Raw genomic sequence first — 12,350 nt, forward strand, 5'->3', positions numbered from 1 at the left:
AAACTAAAATACTTACTCTGAACCTTCAGAGCATATCGGTTTTATATTGTAGCCCATATTTAATGGGAATTTGTAAGTAATTGTATTGATAAAGTTAGTTAAATAATGATAACACAAATGTTTTGCATATTTTTGTACAAAAATGTAATCTTTATAGGTACTTACTTGTTAAATTCCTATTCCCATTTCTTCCCAAATCCCGCCATATTAATTCCCATCGAAGCCGATACAATCACTAAACTAATTTCCTGCCTCAAAACTTAATCCGACTAACGACTATCATTATAACGGAGAAGATGGGAACTATATCGCATTAGTCGAAAATTGGGTGAACAAGCTCTCTTGATAACTTCGCTGTGAAGAGAACAGCCACAGACTATTAGTCACTATATTATCACTTTATGTCTGTGAGGACAACGGTTATTTAAACAACCCCATATTTTAACCCAAGTCATGTGTTTTTATTAATCTAAATATGGTATATTTGTGTGTGTCCATAATATAGATTATTCGATTCTATGTGTAAAATATACAAAAATAATAACGTCACCTATAAAAATAGGTGACGTCATTATTTTTGTATGTTTTTACACATATTTAGACTAATAAAAACACATAACTTCGGTTAAAATGTCGGTTTCAGAACTTAATAATTATAAGGTAAAGTTTTGAACATTTTTTACAATAATGTTCAGTACTTGGAATAAGTGTAAGTCTGTGCGTAATCTGTATCTGTGTTTGTACTTCTTTCACTGTAATGTCAGTTGTAATATAATGTCTGCTGTGTCAGTGAAAGAAGTACAAAATATTTCGAGTATCCGTACAATAGAATCATGGATTTAATAAGTACTCAGGTACCTACTTATTCCATGCATATAACAAATTGTCTAATCGTACTTCATCAGTTCCAAGTAGGAAATGAACTCTCAATTCTGAATACTTTTTAGTTGGTTATTGCTTTGTATTTTAGAAGATAAAAAAGCGCTGAGAATAATCAGCGTTTATTTATTTTAAACGCGTTTATTTAAATTAAATGTAAAATAATTTGAGCATTATTTTTATATCATTATCACACCTTACGAGTACATTATCATACAGACCCATTGTCGAACTCGTAAATAGTTTTTTTTTTCTTTTTCGTAAAATGTTGAATTGAGCCGTAATGATGAGATTATTCTGAGAAACGACGCCATTGAAAAAGAGATAGCATAACAATTTGTGAGCTTGCTCAAGCGGGAAAGTAGTGAGGAATTTTCTGAGAGGTTTTGATATTTCTCCGAAGCGAACCTGTTCCGTATGTTTCTAATGATGTAGTACACCTTTGTTCTTTCTAATGTTTGGAGTATTGCTGAAGATTATATCTTTTGATTACTCAATATCAAATTACTTGCTACCTCAAATGTATAATCTAAATTTTAAAAAGTGAGAAAATATTATTTTAACATTTTTTTTTCATAAGTACTCTTTTATACACGGAAATTTATGGCAGTCGGCCCTAAAATAGAACCACTCCATATTTTTCCATGGTCGTCGTACGAGGCGACTAAGGGACACATAGGCAAAACGAGTGATATGCACGAAGCGTGACGGTAACTATTGAGAGGAGAGTTAGCGTTAAATAGGCCGATTGTAAAATCGCAGCGGAATGTGAAAAATTTTAATATATTTTTTACGCTGACCCCGGGTTAGTAACCAAGACATGTAATGATGATGGAGAGAGTTACAACTAGTCAATCTACTATATGTAATTTGATTTAGGTATCACAAAAATCAAGAGAGATTTTCACATTTAACATTTCTGTAAAATCATTTATAAATGATTAAATCTAATTTCTGAAGTGTATTTTGAATTCCCTGTCTTCCGCAAAATTAGAAATGGGAATTTTAAAAGCACGAAAGCCTCCAATTACATTACTATTTCATACTCGAGGGGTTTTCATTAACTCGCTTTCACGACCAAATGGAATGTAAGCTTTCAGAATAAACTTGGAAAAGAGTAAAATCAACGTTACCAATATAAATCACTACTAAGGTTACGAGTTTAAAACCGTGTTGGACTAATGGGTTCTTTTTAAGTCGAACTTTTGACCCAAAATCTTGTTTTTGGCTTTCAGATTTTTTATTTGCAAGATATTTTGTTTTTTATTTTTCGTGATAAACATTTTACCAAGTAGTATAAAAATAGAAATGTATTTTTAATACAAAAAGATTGACGCCCACCGCACGATTAAAATGTTTACTCGACATGTTAACCTCCGTATATTAATTTTTCTAAATTTTAGGTTACGAAGATGAGAAAAAGATCCTTTAAAAAGATATTCTTAAAGTTTCAAAGGTTAAAGTTTAAAACTTTAACAGTACTCACTATATTTTTAGGTGCGCAGTGTTTGAGTTATGTATATTTTATTTATTGACCTTGGTAAATTATGATACTTTGAAGTTTATAGATTTTGAAGTATCTGAAGTTTAGCCTTAATTATTTGTGGGATTTTGTTTTCATTTGTCGTAGTCAAAAAGAGTAAATATCTATTTATGAAAACTTCTCGCGTTACTTGTTGTAACCAATGTAAGTCTTATATCATGGATCAAAACCCATACTAGCGACCTGTCCCGACTTCGCTCGGGTAAAACCATTTTTCATTTTTCATTCCAAAATATTGTTAAAAGAAAATACTAATGTAAAATCTTTAAATCTCTTTTAAGGATAAGATTAGTGAAGATTTTTTTACAATTTAATAAAAAAGGCATTTTAATAATACGGCGCCTGAACTGACGTGTAATGATTTTGGATAGCTTGATACGCTGTTTACTGTACAAAAAAAACATTTCAAAAAGTTAGCCACATTTCTTCTAACCTTTTCATAATTTACACAGGTCATCTTGAAACTTTGTTCGCAGTATTCATTCAGACATTCAGAAAAGTTGCAAACTGACATGGCTCACCTTTGCCAACTTTGTAACCTTTCATTTTGTTATGTAAGTACTTACCTTTACGAAATGGGATGTCAGGAACTTCAGTGAATAACCAAGTCTGTTTTGGAATACCTAAGTTTCCGTTCATTTGAAGTTTTTTTTTTGATTTGGCACCAAACAAGCAATTGGGTCGCCTGATAATATCCGGTGATATTGCTTCCCAGGAATCACAACCATCACACGAGTTTTGACTTTCTTCTTGAAGATTTAAAATTCAAGTCCGCAATCTTTAGGTGATAAGAGAATGAAGTGAACTGAAAGTCATATTGTAAAAAAAAATCAATAAAACCTGCCCGTAAATAATTACGTAAGTATATTATTTTTGCAAAAATGCAATTTTTTTCATACCATCAAAAACGCTCAACGCTCCAGTATTCGCCGTATAAATATTCAGAAGTATCGAACACTAGTTAATTTACATAGAACGGTGCGTTGATAAAGTCTTGTTCATACTAGTATAAGTTAAAATGCAAGTTAAATTATGTAACTTCAGGTAGGTAACAAATATTATTATATTATTATTACCTCTTCATGCTTTATCTGCTCAACCAATAAGAATTTATAAAATTTTGCATATATATATATATATATATATATGCAAAATTAATTTCCGTACTTCAAAATATATATTTTGAAGTACGGAAAAGGATTATAGGGTAGGTACCTACCAATTAAAAAAAAAACAACAGTACAAGCAATAGTGTTCTTGTATTTGGGTATGCCCGACGAGAAATACCAAGAAAACAATGTGTTATCTAATCGAACTAAACTATCTCGACCACTCTGATTCCGACAAATGTCAAACTAGCAGATAGTGCTGACTGACATACATTCAAAATTATGTCAACGTTGAAAATTTTCATTAAAATTAATAACGGTGTGCAACGCTTTCAACATGGCGTCGACAAATCGCCGAATTAATTAATGTTTATCTCATCAGCTTTGAATAAATTAAATCTTGATGAACTATCAGGACAATGCAAATAAACCCGCCCCCGATACTAAGGGAGGGTACATTTTGTCCTATTTAGCTTTCGTCGTGGGTTAAATAATAGAAATATTTGTTCTAGCCATGCCACCCTCCAAGCGTACGTTATATCCTTATCCTTAATATAAAAAAACAAAGTCCTATGTCGCGTCTGTCTGTTATACTAAAAAAACGACTTCTCGAATTTTTATGGCGACGACCTCGGTGGCGCAGTGGTAAAGTGCTTGCCTCTGAACCGAGAGGTCCCGGGTTCGATCCTCGGTCGGGTCATGATGGAAAATGATCTTTTTCTGATTGGCCCGGGTCTTGGATGTTTATCTATATATGTATTTGTTATAAAATATAGTATCGTTGAGTTAGTATCCCATAACACAAGTCACGAACTTACTTTGGGGCTAGCTCAATCTGTGTGATTTGTCCTAATATATTTATTATTATTATTATTTATGGGGTTTTCATAATTAGTATATATAATTTATATGAAAAAAAAACATTTATTTATTCGATGATGCTAACCAATCCAATCAATATTATAAATAAAAAAGTATGTCTGTCTATCAAGTTTTCACTGCTAAATCCGCTGAACTGATTTTGATAAAAGATATTCATTTAGTTCTTTACTCCAGATCCAACATAGGCTTTTAAACCAAATTTTTACCCTCAAATACCAGATATTGAGCTGAAATTTGATATATTACCGTGAACGGAGCAGCAGGAAGCAGCTAGTAAATAATAAACGAATTATCATGAAACATGGTTCATACTAAATCAAAAATGGGAATACCAAGAATCAGCTATAAGATATATATAAGACTTAACAAACATTCAAACAAGATTGATCGCAGGTCGTTCTCGGTTTTTGGTGGCATATCGTTAGCTCTGAACACAGCTCTGTTATTAGGAACGTGCTCTCCTTTGTCGGCGAGTTGTTTCGGCTCAAATGATTGCACGAAACATCCAAAATACAAGTTTCTTTTGATGTAATAAATACGTAGTTTCTATGTATTTATTGTTTTGTTTTAATTCATGAAATTTTTTTTAATTTTTTAAATTATATATTGCAGTTCAAATTGTAGTATGTTTTTCTTAACCAGTTTCTTCTTTTAGGTATGGTGTGACTTCTATATCTGGTCCTTAGCCATCTTTTTGACCATAAACGAGCTTTTGCCTTCTCCTCTATTTAGTCTAAGCAAGATGTTCTTGATCAGTATCACTTGACTAAGTATAAATTACAGTAACTTTCGTTCTGTTATCAACCGCGCTAAACTTTGTGATACTTACAGATAAGTGCAGTTACGTCTATATTCTTCACGGGTTAAACTGAGCTATAAGTCACGAAACCCTAAGAACACATTTATTTTAACGGAATAGTGGATTTATAGGTGAATGATATTCTGAAACAGTAATAACTTGGTCTATTTAATGTCTATACTTTACGAGTATGTTTACATACAAAAAGACGTAAACACTAATAAACCTTTATAAAGTCCACAATCCCATTACACCTTTATTACCTTAAGAAAAACAATTCCATTCTATTATTTATTAATTAACTACACATGAGACCGCTATTCGGGACCTTTCGTCCTATAATAATATTTCCCTATTGGTGGCAATAAAGACAGGTCCGTTACACAATAAAGACATTACATAGTACAACTGAGGTACATTAGCTCGGGTCAATTCAGCACAACAAATTGATTGACTTCGTTTCCTATGTACTGAGAACTGGAGCAGGAAGCATCGCTTCTAACGAACCATTGAAGATGACTACACACGGGCTACTCTGCAATGTAGAACATTCATTAAAATATATATGAAGATAAAATCCATTTATTACATATACTCAATTTCTATGTTAGTAATAGATACAATAAGAACTTTGATTTCTTTGAGTTGCACGTTCAGTCGATCTGTAAATGAACCAACTTAACGTACCATCTGAAAAATGGAACGTACAGAGTCAAAGTGCTATGATTCTTTTGCCTTTATTTATGGCAGGTATACGTAAATCACAGCGCCACCGAGATTCTCAGCAAAATATATAAGGGCCAAATGATCACGATTTACAAATTTGCTGGTAAAAATAATTTGACACTGAATAAAATTGTGAAAATTGAACGTGAAGTGCAACCGAGCTCCTCGCCAAAATATGTAGGAGCTAAATTAAATATTTAAAAATTAAAATATAAAAAATTGAGTTTGCAGTTCTCAACTACCGTATGTCAAATAATATGGGACGAAATTCCGTGTATAGCTGACGCAATAATTAGGCCAGACTCGCCCGTAAACCAACGACCCGAGCGTACGTGACCGAACACAGAACCATCGTTTGTTTTGTTTAAAAACATTGTCAGTGAAGATATACCACTATTTCGTCTTTTGACCAGGATAAATATTGCTCATTCGTGTGTTGTACTATCACTTTAATATATAGGTGGGATGGAGGTTACGCCTCGATAGGCATTTCAGAATAAAGGGACGTTTATTGTGGTTATAAGGATCTCTTTATTCTGAAATGCGCATGTGTAAGTTTAATTAGTAAAAAACTGAGTATACGTACCAATCCGAATCATGTATCTATTAGTCGTTTTCATAGACCGCTTCTTGCTTCCGGTAAAGAAAAACGTTGTGAAGAAACTTCCAGTATTTTATTTATTTATTTATTTATTTATTTCACCAAACTTAACCTACCATAACAGAAAACATATTCTAATAGGACAGGTTGTTAACCTTTTACATTATTTACGTATAACATATGACATTTAAAGACGTTATTGTAAATTCATTCAGAGAACAGGAGAAAATATCAATTTTCTCGGCCACTAAATTAAGCACGCGCAGCGTTCGCATCGCGAGGTACCTTGTATGGTTGACTGTTAAAGTTCAATTGTGTGTACGACTACCTTACCATGTTTAAGTCGGTAAGTAGCTGTTAAAGTCGCGTCAGATGTCTTAAAGCGACATGAATAAAATCTGACAATTAATGATCGTGAGTTTAATCACTCTCCTCTGCGCCACTGCAGTAGCGAGATTATATTTTATGTTTATTCAATTTAAACCTACACGAATTGGTATTTTAAAGAGGAAGTGTTTGTAAGTTTGTGTATGTTAATCTTCGGAACTTCTAAACTGATCTCAAAATAGTTTTCAATTAATCCTGAATGACATTTTTGTTTCCGAAATTCCGGGACGCAGCTAGTTCAAAATAAAGAAACTTTTCACAGATTTTTAACCGCAACTTTTACGAACTACCTAATTGCATAAACTTAGCAAAACATTCATGAAAAAAGTTACTTTTTTATAAATCGTAAATAATAATGAAAACATAAATACAGAGTAACAAATTAAATATGGAATTATTGATAAAGTTTGTCGTTAACGACAGTTGCAAATTGTTTTTCCTTGTTTTCACTTTTCTTTTCGTCTTAGTACTAAGTTGGTAATACAATTTTGGCCTAATAAAGCAAGCTGGAGCCTCTAGTTATTATTTACCGCTCCCCCGAAGATAACAAAAGTTTTCTATGTGATATGTTTATAACTTGCTTGCATGTAACATTACAAGTTATGTAACATTACAATGTACTTGCGAATTTTGCTTCCCAGATCGTTAAAAAAATATTTGTAAATTCGGCAATTAATTTCCTAATTATAGATGACTTATCCCTTAATAATTGTAGAGTGAAGCATAGTACCACTTTCAGAGGGCGCTAGTGTGCAGCGTAGCCTTAAGATCATCAAGCTCCTATTGAAAAATGAATCAAAATTGCTATACGATGCAGAACAGAGAGCGCATTGTATTAATATTTATATGTCATAACTGGCACGTGTTAGCTTCATCTACTGATCCTTTGAGAATAGTCTTGTTTTCAGGTCAGGGTCGGGAAACTAACTAGTCGCATTAAAAGTCTTTACATACTCTGTGGAACTATAACTGTTTTAACTATTTCACTCTACACTGCTGACGTGAGAGGGATCATAGTGGAATATTTTGAGACCATATAATTTACTAATGTTATAAAGAGAAAAATTCAGTAGGTACTTTTGTTTTTTGTTTGTAATGAATAAACTCAAAAATTATGCTATTTAGCAGAATTTTTGAAAAACAAGTAACCTATTTTTCTCGATTGATACAGAGACAGATAAAACGTTCAGAAGAAACATAGGTTACTTGTTTTTAAATTGTGTTTTTACCGAGTGAAGCCGGGCTCCTGGCTCCTCCTGGCTGAGAACCAGTATGGGCAAAAATGTCATAATTGTTTTCATAAAATTAATATTCTATAAAACTTACTAATTTTGTATCACAGACAAACATTAGCAAGTATCAGCACAATTAATCTCCGGATATTCAACTTATTCATCAAGCAATTACGCAGACTACTCCCGATTGTCAATTGTTACCTGATTGATAGATACAGTACATCATTTGGTTAGTCGATTGTATCGTTTGACAATCAACTACGTGATTGAGACGTGTCTATTGTGTCCACTATAACAACAGAAACTAAGTATTACGTAATGCACTTACATAGGTACAAAAAGTTAAATTTATCATATTTTTTTCGGTCAGTTTTATCTCTGATCATATTGTGTTTTTCTTTTCACAATAAATGCTGTAAAATAGAAAAACTAAATTGAATTCACATTACAAAAAGAATAAGCGTAAATGAAAATCATAGTTGTGACGTTTTAATATTACTTTTTGAAAGTAGCCAATTTAGATTGAAAAATGTTTTATTCAACCATATTACATCTATCGAAATCGGCAAATGACTGCAATACAAGTCTATTGCAAAGCAATGAAGGCAAAAAGAAATGCTGATTTTCGATACGAATACATCGATTACTTATCAGTTGTCAATCAAGTTGTTGTTAAATCCATAGGAGATCCACATTAAAGAACATTATGTAAAATGAAACGACAAGAGAAACTGAGTTCAAAGTAAGGGACTAAAAAAAAAATAATAATAATGTATGTGCACTCTTAGATTACTAGGGGAGACCGGGTATAAAAGTAACGGCGGGTCAAAAGTAACAAATGCGCTATAGGTTTGTCTAATAATCGCAACGCCGCTTCGCTGCCGTCAGGTGATAGCCCCTCGTACCCCCCTCAACTGTATTCAGTCGCCGCGAGCGCCACGCGCAGTGATGTTGTGTTAGAGGACGCTACGTGATTTTACGAATGAAAAGTAAGTTTTTTTGCATTTACTTGTTTAATGTTTACGTAGTATAAAATAGTGATAATATTCTGATGATTTACATTGTGATTCTTGATCAAATTGATTGTACAGTGTTATAATTCGTTTTTGTCTAGCCCGTTGCGTTCGAAGGTTATGTTTCAAGTTTCGACAAAAATGTGATTGGGTACAAAAGTAACATAGGCCTATGAGTACGAAAGTAACATGTTACTTTTGTCCCCCCTCTGATTAACTGAGAATAATATTTTAATGCATACAATTATTTTCACAGAATGCCGCGACATCGCATCAGAAACACCTCACGAGGAACTACTGATATGGAAGTTTACCGAAAAGCAGCTGAAGAGCATTGCAAGGAAGGCACAAAAATAAGAGCCTTAGCAAGAAAATATAACGTTTGCCATGTAACGTTATACAGATACATAAAAAAAGTTAAGGCAGGGAATACTAATGCAGTTGTTGGCTACCGTTCTGTCAACCGTGTTTTTAGTTCTGACGAGGAAAAAGCTTTACAGGACTATTTGATTGAATGCTCTGGAGTTTATTTTGGATTATCTCCATGTGAAGTTCGTAAACTGGCATACGAGTTGGCGAACAAAAACAAAAAAAAATTTCCTGATAAGTGGCATGACACTCAAATGGCAGGTAAGGAATGGTTGACGGGTTTTTTAAAGCGACATCCAAGCCTTTCTTTGAGGAGTCCTCAAGCAACAAGTCTGTCCAGGGCCTCAAGTTTTAATGAACACAATGTAAATAAGTTTTTCGATAACCTTGGTAACGTTATGGACAGGTACAATTTTGAACCAAAAGATATCTGGAATATGGATGAAACGGGGGTGACCACTGTTCAGAAACCTAGCAAGATTATAGCTCAAAAAGGTATTAAGCAAGTAGGTGCAGTAACCTCAGCAGAACGTGGAAGATTAGTAACTGTTGCGGTCGCAATTAATGCTCAAGGAGGACACATTCCTCCTTTTTTTGTATTTCCACTAAAGCGATACCAAGACCACATGATACGAGAAGGTCCTGTAGGATGTGCTGGAGCTGGCAATAATAGTGGATGGATGCAGGAAGCAGAATTTTTGCTATTTCTAGAACATTTCAAAAAACAAGTAAAACCAACGGTTGAGCAAAAATGTTTGTTACTGCTTGATAATCATGCTTCGCATATATCGATCCTAGCTCTAGATTTCTGCAAAATGAATGGTATAGTATTGTTGTCGTTTCCACCTCACTGCACACATAAACTTCAACCTCTGGACAGAGCAGTATTTGGACCATTTAAGAAAATGATAAATACCGCTACAGATAACTGGATGCGAAATCATCCTGGCCAAACAATGACCATCCATTACATTCCAGGGATTGTTAGAGAAGCATTTCCTTTTTCTGTAACTGATAGAAATGCCATTGCCGGATTTACCTGTACCGGTATAAGCCCATTTAATAGAAATATTTTTACTGCTGTCGACTTTGCACCATCATCAGTAACTGACCGTCCATTACAAATTAATATTGAAATTCCACCAACTGATCCATGGCCCAGTTTTGATGTAACGTCTACAAAAGAAGTTGCTTCAGAAACTTCAGCAGACGTTCTTCCAACATCGAGTGACCAGCTTACAGACAGTATTAATTTGTCGAGCAAATCACAGTCTGCTCAAGATTTACCGGGCACGTTATTTGCTGAAGGTAATTCTTCATTAACTACCCCAGCTTCCGACCAAAGATCTCACTCGCCAGTTCCAGGACCGAGTGGATTACAACAAATCAGCTCTTCTCAATCATTTAATTTTACTCCTAAAGATCTTCGACCTTTGCCACAAGCAGGTCCGAGAACTGCTACGAATAAAGGACGTAAGAAGCGAAAGACAGCAATATTGACGGACACGCCTGAAAAAAATGCAATTGAAGAAGAGTACAAACAAAGAAACAAAGCCAAGAAGACGGTTTTACAAGCCGAAACTGAAAAACGCAAGAGGAAATTTATATCCACAAAAGGAAAGGGAAAAGGAAAGAAGACAAGGAAGGAAGATAAAGAAAATAATAAATCTGATGACGAAGATTGCTTCTGTCTTGTTTGTCTAGAAAGTTTTAGCAGTAGCCGACCAAATGAACAATGGACACAATGTATGGAATGTAAAATGTGGTCACATGTTGAATGCGTCAATGATGATGAAAATTATGTGTGCCATAACTGCGAGTCTGAATAGAAGACTGATAATGAATGGTCTGATTAGAAATAATATGTACAATTAGTAAGCCTACCTAATAATTGATCTCAATACCAAAACTAGAATTATTTGTAACGAGGAGTTAAAATATTGTTTTGTTTTCATTAACTATTATTTTTTGAGCATAAAAAGGCATAAGTTTATTTGTGTTATTAATACAAATTTTTCTAATAAATAATTTGTTGATTAAAGATATCGTTTTATATTGATTAGAAACCACTTCGTCCTGTTACTTTCGACCCACAGCTTGTTACTATCGACCTGCCAGCGTGGTCGAAAGTAACAACTGACCTTTTTTTTTAAAACCTTTGTAAGTCCTACAAATTTTGTAATAACAAGATAATTCGATACTCTAATTAAAGACTATAAATGAAATTTATATATGCCAACTTCGATTTTATCCAAATTATAAAAACCAATCAGTAACCAAGCCGAAAGTACAAAATGTTACTTTTGTACCCGGTCTCCCCTACGTGCTAAATACTTACATGCGAGATACCTAGTATGCGAGTACGTACATAACACCAAAATCTCGTAGCAGAATCTACATTTCGAGTTTGTATTTTAGATAAGTTCATTTGCAAACGTGCAAATATAGAACGTAACAGCTGGCAGCTACTCCTACTCGTATGATGGTAATCAAATGGAATATCAACGTTTTCATTTTAAATATCTTAAATAGAACTGGAAACTTGATAATAATTATATTACATTTTATATTACACGTTTTTTTAGCTTTTGCCCACGACTTCGTCTGTGAGTGAAAGTCCTTTGCCCGTGGGAATTTAAGGAAATCGCTTCTAGCTCACCTACACTGCCCTAGGAACCTATATACCAAATTTCAGCTTTTCAGCCCAGTAGTTTCGGTTGTACGTGCATTGTCTGTCAGTCAGTCACTCCGTAACGTGATAATTTTATATATACTCGTAGATTTGTTATATTATATTAATAATTGAG

At 33.7% G+C, this 12,350-nt stretch overlaps 1 protein-coding gene across 1 annotated transcript; it reads left to right on the forward strand.

The window, feature by feature from the left end:
• The first annotated feature begins 9,081 nt into the window (after positions 1-9,081).
• On the forward strand, positions 9,082-11,572 carry LOC128675780 (uncharacterized). Its single transcript, XM_053755446.1, has 2 exons — positions 9,082-9,150; positions 9,431-11,572. The coding sequence occupies exon 2, from the start codon at positions 9,432-9,434 to the stop codon at positions 11,370-11,372; it is 1,941 nt and encodes a 646-aa protein (XP_053611421.1). The 5' UTR covers positions 9,082-9,150; position 9,431; the 3' UTR covers positions 11,373-11,572.
• The last annotated feature ends 778 nt before the right edge of the window (positions 11,573-12,350 follow it).

The sequence above is a fragment of the Plodia interpunctella genome, chromosome 15 (genome assembly GCF_027563975.2).
Source record: "Plodia interpunctella isolate USDA-ARS_2022_Savannah chromosome 15, ilPloInte3.2, whole genome shotgun sequence".
Lineage (NCBI taxonomy): Eukaryota > Metazoa > Arthropoda > Insecta > Lepidoptera > Pyralidae > Plodia > Plodia interpunctella.

Excerpts from the sequence above, each read along its gene's own strand:
- LOC128675780 (XM_053755446.1), top strand. The coding sequence starts at position 9,432 with ATGCCGCGACATCGCATCAGAAACACCTCACGAGGAACTACTGATATG.